We start from the raw sequence: 17,465 nt of genomic DNA on the forward strand, positions 1-17,465 counted from the left end.
AGGGGCTGCTCTGCAAAATATCTAGAAGAAGCTAAATTGAATACACGGAAAATGGGCCTTCTGTAACTAACTTGTGTCCTAATGACACGTGGTCTGAAAGAATGCCTCATTATTTTCTGTTCCAGTGCTTTAAATAGACAGGAACCTGCACTTCATTTAATTGAAAGAGAGTACCTGCATTTCTCAGCAGAAAGCCAATACTTTTAATGGAGGAGTATTGGTACTTCTCAACCGTAAGCAGATACAATGGGATAGTGAGCACTTCTGTGTTTCCATTTCACATACTGTTCTCCACCAAATGGATGGCTAAGGCAACAGACTCCAAGCTTACTCCACGCGGCTACCTGCACTTTGCAGGCTTCTGTGTAACCCAAAGAGGGACCCCAGAGAGTCACACCTGCTGCAGATGGGGGGGTGATAGGAATGCCGTAAGAGGTGGAGCTGAATGGCTCTCTAGATTTGGTGCAGACTCTTATGACCCATGGCATAGCTCTCATCTCACATGCTTTTGGAGGGTGTCATCCGCCTCGGAAATAGATCAGTCACCCACCAAGCCCCTTACCCGCCCATGTAATTCAATGGACTCTCACCCATCCAATGCAAAATCGTCTGTTTTCACCCGCCCTGGGCACCTCAAAGGTTGAGAGGTATGCTATGGTGAGAGAAGTGTCAGGGGAGGAGGCCTTTGCTTGAAGCCCTGCAGGCTGTAATCATGCCACTGAACAGGTCTCCCATTGAAGGGGTGAGTAGCAATGTCCTCCTGGACACTGTTTGCACCCCAGAAGCTTTTTTTGACTCTGTTAAGAGAGATGGTTTGCATTTCTCGCTCGGAAGAGTTGGGGACATCTGCTTGTTATCTGGAGTTGTCAATTCCTCTCTGCACTTAGGGGTTCCCACATCCCGCATCAACTCTCCCTCAAATCAATCTATACTCTGGCTGTCCCCTCTCGAGTTCCATACAATCCTTACCAGCTTTGACTCTCTCTTGTCTACAGCAGCGATGTGTCTCTCTCTCTCTGGGTGTGTTGTGTTCTCTTCCTGCAGAGTGGGTTGGTGGAGTCCAGATCACAGTGTTGCACGTATTGCACACGGGATTGCTCCAGTCCTCCGGCTCCCTCTCATTTCTGGCTCCGATTCATGTCTCCTGAGTTTTGGACAGTGGCTAACTATCCAATATTCCAGAAAGGCTAACTCCAACCTTCTACTGGTGCCAAGATTTAAACGTACTATGACTGGGGGAGTAGCTTTCCTGTCAAAGCAGCACAACACTGGAACTCCCTACCACCCTCCCTAAGGGAAGACCTTCCCTACCTACAATTTAGATCTAATCTTATCCTTTGGATTAAGGAACATGACAATTAAGTTATATATCGCTGATCTCCTATGCTTCCCTGTATACTTTTGGCTATAGTATGCCATTTGTAAATCCTGTATATTCTATGTAAATATGACTTATTGTATTCTGTTTAATGTTGATGATGTGTCCAGCACTGTAACCATAGCTGTACTCTATCTGCAGTGCCTTATGTAACCTAAGCTACACAAACCTCTGGTTGCTCTTGCGCCCGCTACCTCTGGGTTAGGTGCGTATTACAAATAATAAAACAAACAAAAACAAACAATATAAGGCTGCTAGTTTCTCGATGCCTTACTCTCAGTGTTCTGCGACTCAGACTTCTGGCTCCTTCACTTTTGGATAATACACAGCTGTGAAACTGCAACCTCCTCAGGGACTTGCATCCTAACAGTGTCCAGCGCCCTTCAATAGAGGGCCGGTTACTAAACTGCTGAGCCATATGGTTACATCGATAGAACGGAAAGACGTTTTTCTCCCTTGTAAATCTGTTTTGCAACTCATTTAATTGCAGGTGTTGTCTGGAGCTCTTCGACAAAGTCATGAGGTATAGCATTCGACACTTGCTCATCCTACACAGTAGGGCATACCAAACCTGGTCACTCAGTACGTTAAGGGCATTCCAGACTTGGCCACTTTGTATGGTGTGGCATTCTGGACTTGCTCACCCGGTACGCTGGTCAATAGACATTCTAGGGTTGGTCAACTAGCACTCAAGATGATTCCAAAATTGGTCATATTGTACAAGAGGGCATTCACGATTGATACACCCAGTATTGTAGGCATTCCGAACCTGGTCACCATGCACACGTCTAGAATGTTTACTGTACAGAGCGACCACCTGGGGTATGCCCTGTGTTGCAGGGTGAATAAGTCTAGAATGTCCGACCATACTGGAATGCTGTAAGCGCTTCCAAAGTTGGTCCCCATGCACAACAGGTCACTCCATAGTGAATGTTTACACTTGTAATGTGTGTATGTAAACGATTCCAGATAGTGATGCTGCTAAACCGACTAGTACAACCTTTCAACAAAATGACAGGCTTGGTCAGTACTGGACTTAGTACTCTTAAATGTCCAAAGCCCCTGAGAAAATATTCTTTGTACATAGCACACACCTTAGCAGTGTAGCACAATGCTGGACCTTACACTCTCGCTTTGCGGCATGGACCGCCTCCTCTTCTGCCTCTTCGAACCTATGACTGGCATTAAGCCATTGCAGAAGCATCTGGAGGTTTAGCACCTCGTTGTGTGTAATTTGGCAGGCTGTACCCCGCTCAGGTGTTTGGATCCCACACTGATAAACAGACTGTGGTCTAGTATATAAAGGTGCTCCGTCCAGAGATACAGTGCGGAGTCTTAGGCACCAGGAGAGAGATGGCGAAGATGCTGCTCTGGGCAGGTGAGTTTGACGCACAACCTTAAGTGCCTTTCCCTTTGCTCAAACATTAGGATGAATTGGAGATTTTGGACTTGAGTGTACAGGACTTTTTAGCATTGAAAATTTACACCTGGGGTTGTTCCATGAAGTTCCATGCAATGCAATAGAAAAGTGGGGATGGTCTGTACAAATGCTTGTAAGGTCCCATAGATTTCCATTGTTTGTCCTTGATATTCCATGGCTGCCAGTCTTCAACCATGGAATTTTCATGGAACAGTCATCGCCCGCTGGTGGCATGCAGGGTGCCAGCATTACTAGATCGTTTTATTGGAGGTTGTGCATCAAAAGCTCCTAGAAGCCATTTCACAAGGAACTGAAGGAGAAAGTCGACTTGAGCAACAGGCAGCAAATGTGTTATAGTTTGCATTACAACATCATTCATGCATGCCAACATCCTGAAGCACATTGCAGGGAGATTTCGTTAGAGAATTCGGGAAAATTTAATTTCTCCATAGGAATGCATTTATTGATCGGGAGTCTCCTGCCTAAATTGTGAGGATTACCATGTATGATAATCCAAAGCTTTTGAACTTTGCATGTAAAAGCACCACGACCAGGTACTTTCTGCCATCTAAGGGGGCTGAAAAGAGGATCCACTATCAGAAGTGTATCCTTCCCAAAGGTCTCAAATGAGGACCAGTTGTGAGAATTTCATCTGTCATAAAGGACCAGCCCATCCTTCTGACGGCACTCAAACGAGGACCTTTCCATGAGGATACAGTAGATGTTATACTGTCTAAAGTGTTTCCCTAGTCTTTGGGGGATGAACGTTCCACTCGTTGGGATGTTATCATTATTTTGGCTTGCTTTGCCTTGTACCTTTCTGTCTAGTCCAGCAATGTGGCCTGTGAGTCCAGGCTGGGGTTTACAGCCACATCTTTTCTCATGGTCTTTTTTTCTCGTGCAGGCCTGGCCTTGTTGCTGCAGGTGCAGTTTGGTGAGTAGCCAGTTTATCCATTTCAGGATCCAGTCTGCAGGAATGTGGTATTGGAAAGTGAAGATGCTTGGGGGGGAGGGGTGGATTGGTGGGGGCTTCTAGTGTTTTCAGTGCAGATCTGTGCACAAGCATTGAATGGGTCTGCCCCAGGGTGTACTGTAGAAGGTTTGTGTGGACGGTGGAAGGGATGTGTGTGAGGGGCGAGAGGGGGGGTTTATAGATAGATGCAATTCACGGACTCCATTTGTCTACTTTGCCCTAATGCCCTAACATTGCATTGATTGCAAGGATGTGTGTCATAACTTGCTGGTGTGGGATGCTGAGAGGAGCCTGATTGTGGTGTCCAATAGAAAAGCTGATGTTTAGCGCTTACGTGGTGAGAGATGCTGTTGAAATGGTGTGCAGGGGTTCGATATGGTTGCGCCAGCCGAGCCAGCTGCTCCACTTTGTAACACAGTCTCTAAACTCAGCTCTCTATCCTTCCAGGCTCTTCCTATAAAATGGTCTGCTACTTTACCAACTGGGCTCAGTACAGACCGGAACCGGCCAAGTACAAGCCTGAACAAGTGGACCCCCACCTCTGCACCCACGGGATCTACGCCTTTGCTACCATGAATCAACACAAGATCGCCCCCTATGAGTGGAACGATGACGTCCTGTACAGGGACTACAACAACCTAAAGAAAGTGTGAGTAAACGACAGCGCTTGGATGTTTTGTGGAATTCTCTGTTATTGTGCCCTGAAAGGCCCTATTCTCTTGGGTATCAGTTGAGCGAGAACAAGGAATGTTGATCTGCTGAGCTTAAACTTTGCACCAAAACAGCCCAATTCCTTTATCTGTAGAATTCCGAGTTAAGTTTACAAGGGGACACACTTGATGGTCTTTGGTAAATGTATAAAACAATCATCTTTGAATCAGAGACCACACCTTTTTCAGGTGCCTCAACTACTCTCCGTCCCCAGTGATGCTTTCTGAACCATCTCTTAGGTTCTGCTGAGTGCTCTGGTCCATGCCTACATTGCTAAGTCCAATTTTCACAAGATACCCTCTGGGCACTCTGGCTGCACTGCCTGACTCTGCGATGGCGCCAGTGGGTACATTCACGACTGTGGAGCCAGGTCCCCTGATTTGTAGTCCTGGCTTCTACACTTGAACAAAACATGCAATCAGACGAAGATCACGTTGTCCCCCTTTAATGCACTAACCACAACATCTGTGCAAGTTAAGAGAGCATAGAAACCTGAGTGCCCCAATATTATATTCGCTATAAAAACATGACATTTACAGATTACCCAGAATAAAATGTTTACTAGGTAATAAGAGATATTTTCCTTCAAGATTAATTGCAACAAAACTTTGGAGCCTCTTAATACTAAATCTCAGTACATTAAGGAACAAACCATGAAACTGGGTTTAAATATTGTTAGGTTGTAAGATCATATATGGTGGGGAACTCATAGCAATGCTGCCTCTTTTAGCCAATATTTATGCAAAGCATGGAGATGAGATTTTTAAAGGGAGATAAAAGAAAAAAAGTACTTTTAATATATTAGCATTAAGTGTTCCAAGGCTCTAAGAACAGTACTTCTAAAAAGTCTGTGTCCAAGTTATAGACACTGTCTTCCTGCCATATGAGAATTCCTATGGTTCTTATGAACTCAAATCCTTGGCGCCAAAGAAAGGGTGGGTAGCATTCTTTCATTTATTTGCATAGAGGGCTTAGATTGATCATTATAGCTATAAACTCTACCCGCTTTACTGGAGGCAGTCAGTTCGCTTGCTTCCCAAATAGGTGTTAATAGAAAATTTACATTTTTATACAATCAAGAAGGAAAGCATTTTTTGTGTGGGTTTTAACTCTACCGATCCGCTCAGTAATTCACTCCGCAGATTCCATTTAAAAAGAAACCTGAAAGACCTCCACCTTTCCAGCTCCTCCGTAAAATCGTCCTGTGATATTGAAGGCATTATTCAATTTACAAGCTGTCCAAGCCAGCAGACCATATTTTTGATTTGCTTAAAGAAATGGTGGAGAGAGCTATTTCACTCTTGTTGGTCTGTTTCTAAAATTGACGTTGAGGTTGCAAGTCCGTAAGGGCATGATAATGCCTGACAGCTTTTAACCATTTGTGTTCTGTATAAGGTTGGGCCATTACTGGTCACCACCCAGCACTCTGCAACTTCTTGCAATAGGCTTACTTTCCACAGCCGCCCTTCTCCAGATCTACCACTCGCAGGCTTCCCCATTTTGTGCTGCTGGGCCCTTATATTTTGAAGATTTGTTCAAACACACATCAGATCGCATTGAAAAGAGGCATACATCCAACACTTCAGCTCTCAGAGATACAACCCAATGAAAATGATTAATTGGCTCATGTGTTGCAAACTTTTCTTTTACAGGAACACGAACTTGGTTACGTTGCTCGCCGTCGGCGGATGGAACTTCGGCACGCAGAAGTGAGAGCTTTTCCTTTTCTTTGTCCGTGGTGCTGCAGATGGTACATTTCATGTAGAAATCAACTGTTACCCCAATAATAGGACCATGAGTGCACATGCTAAAGAGATTTGAATGTTAATAATAAGTCAGGAGAACTAAATGCAGGGAGGCAATGTCACAGCAAGCAGTCTGTGCGGTGACAGAATTCCGCTGACCCGCTCTCTCTGGATAGCAGGCTTGCAGATTCGGCATTGGATCCATGAAGTAGATTGCTTGGTAGCCCGACTGCTTAATGATGGTTTGGAGAGTTGTCGTGGTAGAGTCTGTAGTACAGGAGCAATGTCATGAGGACAGTGCTTCATACTGCCCACATACGCCCCTAATGTGGGTTCCCTTTAAAGAGCCTAGCACACATCGCCTTTATTGCCCCGATGCAGCACCCCTTTTCCCACTCTCTGAAAATGGATACTATGGGGATGGGGCATCCTGGAAGAAAGTGGGAAGTAGCCCCCCCGGACCTCCTTCTTGCACTTTTCCCCCATTTTCCTTTCCCATGCACTTGCGCTTTCTTAAATGTCACTGAGCCTAGTAAGATCGCTGTTTTTTCAGTTTTTTCTCTCCCTTGTTCCCCTACCTTTTTGCCTGGTCGTGCTCTGAAACACTTGTGTACGAGCGCGATATAAATAAAATATCATTTCATTTCATTTGCTCCTCCTCTAGATGCAGGCTTTCTCTTCCCTTCCACGCTCCTACACATGTTGGCAGATGTTTTATGGCCTGCTGATAATCTGGGGACATGGCAGTGTGGCTTCCCAATGGCCTACGTTACTCCACCCCACCACTCCAGGCCTCGCAAGGGCAGTAGGGACTATTGCTCCAAGCTCCTTGCGTTTATCTTCCTGGTGGTTAAGCACTTTCTGACAATGGCGTCTTTGACCGGCCAGGCAGCTTCAGCGGGTATTAGCATACTTGATCGAAAAACATTTGACCTTTTCGATATGTCTGAATTTTTGTAATCGTTTTTCCAGTCAAATTAAATAAAATAAATATATGGGGAGGGGTAAGGGGAATTGGGGGGTGTTGTGGGGGTCCCCGTTTTCGACCAAAAAACAGACCCAAAAAAATAGGTAAAATTGGAAAATGTCAAATATTATCAACCAAGAAGCCCTAAAGCGCTTCACCGCTTCAGGGTGCTGCAGCTGGAACAGTGACCCCTAATGTCCTTCCCACCTGCACCACCAGAGAACTTCTATGCATGCCTCTGGTAATCAGACATTTCCTCTGCTTTGAAAGTGTCCTCCCCCCGTACTGCCGTAACCAAAACACCTATGGCAGTTATTCCTCAACAGCCCAACGCAACAGCAGCGATTCGAATAGGAGAATTCTAGATCCTTGCAATTCTGCCCTCGAAGCATGCCTTGGGCTCTGGGAATTACTTGCCACTGTGTATTTTCATGTATGTTGATCCCACCAACAGCCGTCCCTTTGAATGAAGCCGCAAAGAGTATACGGGTGTGAATACTGCCTATATTTGTGGTCTGAGTGGGCAACAAGGTTTAATTCTGATGACAGAAAATGACTGATGGTAGTTATGCGGACGTTGTTGAAAGTGGAAATGATGTTAGTGGCGATTGAGAGACAGATGGTTTTGGTGAAAATAAATAAAGAGAGGGAGAGAGAAAGAGAAAGAGATAGAGAGAGAAAAGAAGAATTAGAGCCAAAGAATTAAAGTGAAGTCCCAACAAAAGAAATGCAGCGAGACAGGAAGGAGCATAAAATAGTTGGATCTATGCGGAAAATCTGCAGCCGAAATGCCTGAGTCCCAAAAGTGCAAAGCGGACATCTTTGCATTTTGAAAATGTTGCATAATTCTTTTTACATTTGTCCCCCGCTTTTCATGTAATGTAAGTGGGAGACACCCCCACAACCCCGAAGCCCATAATGCCAAATTTGGGGAGCAGGGGACACCCCAAGAGTCCCCACTCTCATGGTTCGGTAGTATGTCATTTCAAATGTTTTACTATGCGGAATGCGCTCAAAATGTACATTCAGCATTTTCTCCCGTTATTTTCTGCCACTCCCAAATAGTTTAGATTGCACCAATGTCAGGTTAAACGTGACCAGGGAAATGCTGTTTAGCTTGGACTACCAATGAGGTGATGGCAGGACTCAAAAGAAGATAGAAAGTGGTGTGAAAAATCAACATTCACCAGTTCTCCCAATATTAAAAGACCCACTGTCTAAGGGTGATATTTGGGCAGAACTGAAACCACAGTTATCAATAATCAAATAACGCATGGACGCGTTACCCAACACGCCCATCAACGAAAAACAAACTCCTCAACCCTTCAAGGAAACTCTGATTTGCCTTAATACTTCATAGATGGTTCTGTTCTAAGTCCCTCTCGATAGGTTCAGTGCTGAGAAACATTCTAATACATAAATAAATTCCCAACCAAAGGAGGCAGAACCTTCTCCGTAGCAGGTCCCGGAATCCGGAATCTGTATCGTCCTTAAATTTGACCGCATAGAAAATTGTACAAATTCTAGAAAATCCTAAATTCTACCTATTTTCAGAAAAGGATGCAATGCCAAACAAAGAGGCATCCAGACAAAACCATCCAAACTCAGTTTTCCCCACTTATAGCAACCCTACAGCAGGATGGTAGCCCCGAAAGCAATTGGTAACATGTGTGTACAAACGCTATAGAAATCAAGCCCAATTGAATCCTTATGAATGTTGTGCTGCGATTCAATGGCTGAGCGATAATGCCATTTGTTGGTAAGCAAGATATATTGATGACGTTGTTCTTGATGATGGGTGATCCTTACAATGGCAGAGCTGTGGGCAATGATCAGGAATATTTTGTTTATGCCGACCCATGATATATGGTAATAAATGTCGCCTTTCCAGGTTCACCGAAATGGTTGTTTCTGCCGGTAACCGTAAGATCTTCATTGACTCTGTGATTGAACACCTCCGAAAGTATGACTTTGATGGAATAGATCTGGACTTTGAGTATCCAGGTTCGAGAGGAAGCCCGCCGGAGGACAAGCACCGATTTACCATCTTATGCCAGGTAGGAGGGAGGTGTAGTATGTGACAGAAGAAGAGAGTCTCCATGACTCTAACGCTGTGCTCTGCTATGGTGTACCTATGGTCCCTATACACATCATAGACCCCACCAATCCAACCGGCTGGCCAACTCCACCTCACCCTGTAATTACAGCCCCCCTTGCTTAATCACACTCTCAGCCAGTAAGGGATACAGCGCCTAGACTGCGCACCTCAACTTCACCTCATAACAAACCTGATTTATGGGGCAGGTATCCCTTGAACACCCTTTCACATAAAAATGAGCACCACACCAAATTCAACCATATTCGCTGAGTTCATCTTTGAATGTGGTGATAAAATACATTGTTCAAATACACGGAGCATGAACACCCCCGTCTGGATGTATGAAGAGTGAGTGGAAAACGCCAGTTTTCAACCTCTCACCCTAGGACACTGGAAGCCAACATAAAAACATTGGTAAAGTCAGTAGACTCTGGCTGTCATTTATTAAGTTGAGACTGAAATGCTCCAACACACTTCATGGCACGATGAAAATACATCAATAAAGGACACTAATTATATGTGATTAACAATTATTAAAGTACTTACTACAAAAGGGGCTCACCCTTCAAACAGAACAGTTGAGTAAAACGAACATGCAAAGCCTTGGACATCTGGCACCCTGTCCACTAAATTGACAGCAGAGGTAGCCAATCACAACTAAGGCATACACACAATGTTCATCTTTCACCAAATCACAATGCCAGAAACCAATAGAAGGAGGGATTAATGGCACATCAGTAAGGTGGGCATACATGTATATCCATACATCATCCTCCACTACCAGAACAATAGCTTTTGCTTCAACAGTTATCGTTTTATGAGTCCAACCCTAATGATATTGGGAATCGGACCATATGTTGTTATGCTCTGTTATTTGTAAAGCGCCTATTGCCAATGGTATGGCCTCGAAGCGCTGTGAGGTTGAAGGCCCTTTGGAAGACCGTAGTCAGAGGATTGAGCAGTGATGAAAGGAGTTGTAAAAGGCGCGTGTGCATTTATAGCCATAGCGAAAGAAGGTAGAGACTGGCTTGGTCCCAAACAGCAGCCCCTAATATCTATGAAGCGCAGTTCCTCCAAAACTGTGTGGTGGGCAGTGATCTCAAGGCATTTTTCCTGGGCATCCAGAAGTGCCCCAATGTATCCAAATTGGTGCAATGGGAGGATAGAAAAAATACAGGTCCATAATCTGAGTTTTTACAACCTGTTACGGAATGCAGAGCTCCGATGTAGTCCCTGAATCACTCTATCAATTTTACCATTGTTAAACAAAGTGTAATAGCTAAAGAGTTCCACTTCTAACCAATTAGGGTATAGAGCACAGTTCCCAAACACACCCACACATGTCTGACTCCCTCAGAGGCATGCACTCCAGAACCCTGCAATGTTACACTCGATACACTATTTTTAGAAACCTACCTTTGCAGTGTAGAACAGTTGACATAACTCACACATCACAGTCTGTATAGGACAGTGTGCATGAGGGCAGAGTGGCAGTACCTGTGAGGCAGCAAAAAACGAGTCAACCCTTCTTCTCTCTGGCTAGGAAATTCTTGCAGCGTTTGAGCAAGAGGCGAAGGCGACGAACCGTCCCAGGCTGCTGGTCACCGCTGCCGTGTCCGCCGGCAAAGGAACCATTGATGCCGGATATGAAATTGCGGAGATTGGAAAGTAAGTGGAGGGATTTCCGGCTGGGGGACGGGGTACAAGGTGAGGGTCCAGGCTTTGCTGTGGGCTTGAGGCTCCTCTACTGCCAAAGGCCACCCCACAGATGTTAATGATATCTCCAGTCCACGTTTAATCCTAGAAAAGGCTCTGAGATGAAAGAGAGAAGTTCTCAGAGTCAGGAGGAGTGTCCTCTCTGCCTCTCGGGATATTCTTTCAGGATAGCGGACAAGTGTCTGACTCTGCCCCAGTCCTACTAGACTCTCAGAGTAACTGGCAGCTCAAGAAATCTATCCGTTTTCACATTGACTATTTTTGTATCATCCAAAACTCAGACTCCCATCTCTATACAGGACAATTAGCGTAACATCCTGCAAGATGTGGGTCAGATGTGAGTCGGGTCATGGGGACATAGTTGAAGCTTTCCTGGGGTTGACGTTTGAGAGTGAAGAAAAAGAATAGGATGGTTTGTGGATTCTGAGATTTATGAAGGGTGAGGCCGTTCATTAGCAAGGAGGAACTAATGTGTCTCCACGACCACACTGTGGGCTGTGGGGTCAGGAAGAGTCAGGAGGGCCCTTACGATAAGGAAAAGAACCAATCAGGAGATAGGAGCAAATCATATTTGGGCCAGTGAGCACTGATTCTCCACCATTGCATTTTGCAGAGAGGCCCAGTTGAACAGAGGATCCAGAGAGAATTACTCAGCATAAAATACTCGAGTAGCCTTTTGGGGTTTCTAATGACCTTGCGTGCACGCTGATTCTTAGGCAGGCCATGAAGAACTGCAAGGGGCCTCTTCAGATGAGGACCTATCTACAGTTTTGTTCCCACTGCTGTTCGATATTCTATTTTCCCAATCATTGACCTCTACGGGATGCCCAGTCCAGGAGAACTGACCAATAGCGGTGCTTCTCCAGCTTCGGTGCCTTTCCACCCCGGCTGGATATGAACCTCTTCCCCATCTTTTGGAGCAGGGTTTTAATAGCTTCTGAGACATCAAGAACGGCTTTCGTGGGTTTTGTATTTCGTGACGTTGCTCTCCTGCTAAAGTGTTTCACCACCACAGTATATGGCTTGTAATCCTTGACAGATGCCAGGGGGTTTTCCAACCAGGCATGTGAATCGTCCCACAATACCCGTGCAGGAGAACCATTGGTGCCAGCGGGTGAGGTTTTTTAGGCGTCATCCCAAGTGAAGTGTTAGAATAACACATGTGTTTCCACTCCTTCGCACGAATGTCAAAGTGGTAGGGTCTGCATTATGGCAGTGACTGGGTTTACCTGGAATTAAAACACCCTATTTTACTGCAGGTGCCTAGATTTCATCAGCGTGATGACCTACGACTTCCACGGTGGTTGGGACACCTTCACGGGACACAACAGCCCCCTCCATCGGGGTCCGGAAGATCAAGGGGACCTCATATACTTCAATATTGTAAGAGAACGATGCAATCCAATGCTTCCATTTGGACAGATACCCTCTGTTGTTTTTTGAATGATTATAGGGAATAGTTTTCCTGGCCACTGACCGTCTTCCATTCTCGCTTCCGTAGGAGTATGCAATGGAATACTGGCGCGACAACGGCGTACCTGTGCATAAGCTCATGATGGGAATCCCAACCTACGGCCGCACGTTCCGACTCGTTAAGGCAAATGATTGCAAAATTGGCGCCCAGGCAACTGGAGCTGGGTCTGCTGGAACCTACACTCGTGAAGCCGGCTTCTGGGCCTACTACGAGGTAATCTTGGAATAGGATTTATTCACTGTCTTTGAGTATAAAACCTGATCCAAACGTGTATGTCTTTACTGCTCTTGCTTACTGCACGTCTCCCTTATTCTTTACCCTGACCACCCATATCCAACGCTCTGTCTGTAGATCTGCACCTTCCTCAAGGGGGCAACACTGAAAAGGAGCGAAGAGCAGAAGGTGCCCTACGCTTGCAAAGACTATGAGTGGGTCGGATACGACAATGTAGAGAGCTATCAATACAAGGTAAGTCTTCCTCTCTGACACCGCTGACTATTACACTCTGTAGTGTCCCGGTGCTAGCGCTAAGAGGTGAGCCCCCACCACTGTTCAGTGTAACTATGTGGCACAAGGTGCAGGATCTACACACCAGAGTAAGAACGTCCTTAGATGAGCGTAAAGTCAAAGCAGGTCAGCAAATCTTTGGAGTAGGTAGATATCCTCAGCTAGAGCCCCACTGGCACACATCTGTGACAGGTGTGCACAGGCTTACTCCATGCAATGCTTACTGGTGGTTGGTCTAAGCACTCCCGTGATCAAGGACTATGTGTAGTTTGTAAATGTGTATGCAACCATCTCTTTGTCGTGAGGCGAGTCTGATGCTTGTTATTCTGCTTAGATAAGTGTTAGGTGAGTGTGGTTCCTCGGAGCGCTACAGTGTGCCAGGTCCCAGGGGAGCGCCAGGATCCAGGGAGCGCTACAGTGTGCCACTTCCCAGGAAGCACCACAGTGTGCCAGGTTCCAGGGGAGCGCCACAGTGTGCCAGGTTCCAGGGGAGCGCCACAGTGTGCTAGGTTCCAGGGAGTGGTAGAGTGTGCCATGTTCCAGCGAGCGTCCCAATCGGTTGCCATAACCCCCTTTGTGTACTTGGGTCATTTAGGTGGATTACTTGAAGTCAAGAGGCTTTGGCGGCGCCATGGTGTGGGCCATTGATCTGGACGACTTCACCGGCAATTTCTGCGGCGAGGGCAAATACCCCCTGTTGTCTACACTGAAGAAACTATTGGAAGGTAATTCAGCACCTTGAGCGTAAATAATCACCCCAAATTAGCCCAAAAGACAGACGTATCCTAATGGTCCATCTTTGAACCTTTGTGAACGATTTTTTATTGAGATTTAACATCAGTGAATCACCATCTCCTTCTGAATTTCACTAGTTTCCAACACTGCCTCAATTTACGAACCCCAAATGAAGTGGTGTTGGTTGTGTGACAATAGCAAAGTGGAAGGTTGATGGGCGGAAAGTTTTGAATCAATCATGACCGCTGGCATTGCTCTTAGCAACCCTCCAGACCATTGTTTTTCAGCCTGCAATGCCATTAAAGAAGAGGACAACATATGCAAATCAGGCTTGGTACCACCCTAAAAGGGGCAGTCTAGTCTCAGCTGCTTGTTCACATCCCTTCTGCACGCGACCACGAGTGACCGCAGACCTCTTTAGGTCTCAATGGCCATTGGCTTGGGACCCATGTCTGGGCACACCCATCCCACTTGGGGTGACATTAGCAATACTGATGGTTGATGGCTGGTTGTGTGTCAGTCTGCTCCTGGGCAGCCTCTCTTCCAATTCTACGAGTTGTTGTTTGCAGGAGGGCCGCCATTATGATGATTGGCCGGGTCTTGCGACCTAAAGGAGCTTGTCTTTGGAACAACAAAAATAATGGTGGGTGGGATTGGCCATACCCCACCGGCCATTAATAAGCAGGGGTTCATGAAATGTGAATACCATCTTTCTAAATTTACAGATTTTTGCATTGTGCATCAAAAACCTTATCACAAACTTGTATTTTGATATTTGTTTTCATTCCTTAAATACCACCAATGTATATGCCATGTGCTGTCACATCTTTCATTCTCACGGTCTGATAGCGCGCTTGTGGGATTGCCACCGCATACTAGTTATCATGAATAGGTGCTGACAATTGAGCACTCTTCCCGATGAGATTTGCGCTTAGTAATGCTCATCGAAGGCGTGTGGGTAGAGGCGTTGCTGGGGAGCGGGGCGCTGAGGGGGCTATAGCCCTTGGTCTTTTGGTTGTATCCACGGATAGAAGTTCAGGGGCTACAAGCAAAAGGCTAGCTAGCCCGAAGTCCTGACAGTCCCGACATTAGCGTAGCCCTAGATCGTTTCCAGACCTAGCCACACCGCTGCGTGTCGGGTCACCCATGTGGCCGCCTTGCAGACTTTCATTTGAGAAATGTGGTGCCAGAAAGCCATCAAGCTCCATTGTCTCTACTGAGATGTGCATTCTCGCACAGAAGAACAAGTCTCATAGATTCCAGGCATCAAGGGACACAGAACGACAACCTTCCGGCTAATTCCTGGCATAGAAGCTTGCCATCCAGAGTGTTCGGGTCAAAACAGCAAGGCATGTGCCATGACTTAAGTTAAAAACTGACAAGACCATACAAAACAAATAAATAATTACACAAATAGCACAGTGATATCAACAAATACATAGATGTTGTGTTAAATATATCATAAGCTTAAAGGGCTTATTGTTCACAGACCCTCGAAGCAGAAGAAATAGCCGGTAGAGCACAGGTTGTCTGAGTAAAGAGTTTCAGTTTGAATATTTCCTTGGCCACCAAATACTTCTTTCTAAGCACCATCCCAAACCAGGCAGAGGTCCTACTGGGAACTGAATAGGAGGGAACAGGATTACCAAGGCCCATGAGAAGCTTCTTTATCACAGGAAAAGACTTATAATCATCTTTATTTAGTCTATTCAAGTGGAGCGGGATCACTCAGGGTTTCCTTTGGACTTTTTAGCTTTTAATGTTAGTGCAGAATTAGGCTCTCTGGCCTTAAATGTTGCTGTCACATGCCCCCTGTCCGTCTGTCCACAGGCCAGCGTATTCAGTTTCTGAAAGTTTGCTACATGTGCAAAACCTTCTATCCCAGAAACTCTCATACAGTGGAGAACCGACCGTTCTATTGTCGGCGACGGTTCTGGAGCCGCCTTCCTGTAGCGAACTCAGAGTTTGAGATCAAGAGACCAGGCTGTTGAAGTTTGCATTCTAGAAGAATAGTTCTCCCGGGAACAAGACTGGAGTGGAACCACCTTAAAGGTAGCAAATATTGGCCATTATCGAGCTGTTAATCTCTAGGTTTGTCTAAGTAGAAGGGGTAGCCAGTCCGCAACCCGTCACATGTCTTGGTCTACAACTTCCATGATCCCTCACCACTGACTACGGTTCTAGGCACTTATCTCAGAGTAGAGGCCTATTATGCCATTAAAGTAGATTTCGGTTGAATGTCCCTTTAATAATATCCGCCTTTGATCCTTTCATAGTGAGCCATGCTAAGGCAGTCACTTATTGACCAATTCACACACTTACTCCACCCCTTAATTCTCTGATCTCAACTTTTCACTCACTCCTGAAGTCGCTTTCTGGCGTCACGAGGCACTGTAAAAACCCATAACGTTCAATTCTCCCCATGTGTGCATTTTGTGACAATTCTTGTTTTGGCATTGCAATTTAATATAGAATGTAAAGGTTCCTGTTGCCAAGGATTGCAAGATTACTCCGTGTCAGGAAGGAGAAAACACCCTAGTCGTGAGCTTTAATGTAAAAGTACTTACAGCTCCATAATGAGTTTGGCCATATTTTAATTTTGAAGTACCGCCAAACTTAAATACCGTCACCACCTGCTGTACAGAGGAGGTAACCGGAAGTTCCTTTGAATTCCCTTGGGGAAGTGTAGTATTACCCCAGCATTGATACTACATGGGTAATACCTGGAGGTAATACCCTTTGCAACAAAGGAGGCAGACTTTTTAAGAGGTCTAGGAAGGAAAGTCCTAATTTGGCAGAGTGGTAAACAGGAGCTATTTCCAAATAGCGTCTGTTTAATTTCTACCGACAAACTAGTAATGGGACGCACAGACTTTTTTGAGTTGTCGTCTTGTTTCGCTTCATCTGAATCAACTGGATTAAGGAGTTTAGTGGCAATGGCTTGTGAAACGAAAGCTCAGGGTTGGATGTTTGTGCAACCGGTGCCATGGAGCCCCCGGGGAGCCGTACCACTGCCCTTGCCTTTAGTATGTTTAGCATGCAGACTTGATGGTCACTGAGCGCTGTGAGTTATAAAAAGATTGTCAAATGATGTCTCTTGTTTCAGGTGGTGGAACCCCACCAACACCGACTCCTTCTATAGATACGCCATCGCCGGAGACCCCCACGCCATCGCCGGATACGCCATCACCGGATACCCCCAAACCGCCTACTGAGGAAACACCAACAACTCCTTCGCCAACTACCACCAAAGACACCTCCGTGGATCCAGACTTCTGTGTAGGCAAAAACGACGGATTCTACACAAATCCAATCAGACCCAACAATTTCTACCTGTGTGCCAATGGTGTCACCTACTCATTGACATGTGGCAATGACCTGGTGTTTGATGAAGGCTGCAAGTGTTGCAACTGGCCATGAGTAAGACCCGTCTGAGACCATCAGAGCGGTCACCCCGGTGCCCGTACAGCACAATCGAAAAATAAAGTTGAGTCTTGCACTTGGTTTGCGCTTTCTTTCTCTGTGAGTGCTATCCTCTACTTCTGTGTTTTGCACTTCCCTATTGGGGGGAGGAGATGTGTTATTTCTGACTTCAGAAAGTTTGTACATTTTTGGGTGCTCCTTCCTTTAGCCTTATATCCCACTGCCCCCACTACCTCTTTCTTATCCGGCCCTATAGTGATGCCTATCTGTCAAATGCCATCACAAACAGACCCAATTCTAGGGGTTTCATTCCAGGGG

General features: G+C 45.8%; 1 protein-coding gene across 1 annotated transcript; it reads left to right on the top strand.

Moving 5' to 3' along the window:
- Positions 1–2,722: 2,722 nt before the first annotated feature.
- LOC138520060 (acidic mammalian chitinase-like) lies at positions 2,723–17,223 on the top strand. The gene is made up of 11 exons (XM_069632588.1): positions 2,723–2,756; positions 3,703–3,732; positions 4,219–4,420; positions 6,135–6,191; positions 9,086–9,251; positions 10,836–10,960; positions 12,268–12,391; positions 12,510–12,695; positions 12,834–12,950; positions 13,585–13,714; positions 16,831–17,223. The coding sequence occupies exons 1-11, from the start codon at positions 2,732–2,734 to the stop codon at positions 17,142–17,144; spliced, it is 1,476 nt and encodes a 491-aa protein (XP_069488689.1). The 5' UTR covers positions 2,723–2,731; the 3' UTR covers positions 17,145–17,223.
- Positions 17,224–17,465: the final 242 nt, after the last annotated feature.

The sequence above is a fragment of the Ambystoma mexicanum genome, chromosome 13, assembly GCF_040938575.1.
Source record: "Ambystoma mexicanum isolate Mex_15411 chromosome 13, UKY_AmexF1_1, whole genome shotgun sequence".
Classification (NCBI taxonomy): Eukaryota; Metazoa; Chordata; class Amphibia; order Caudata; family Ambystomatidae; genus Ambystoma; species Ambystoma mexicanum.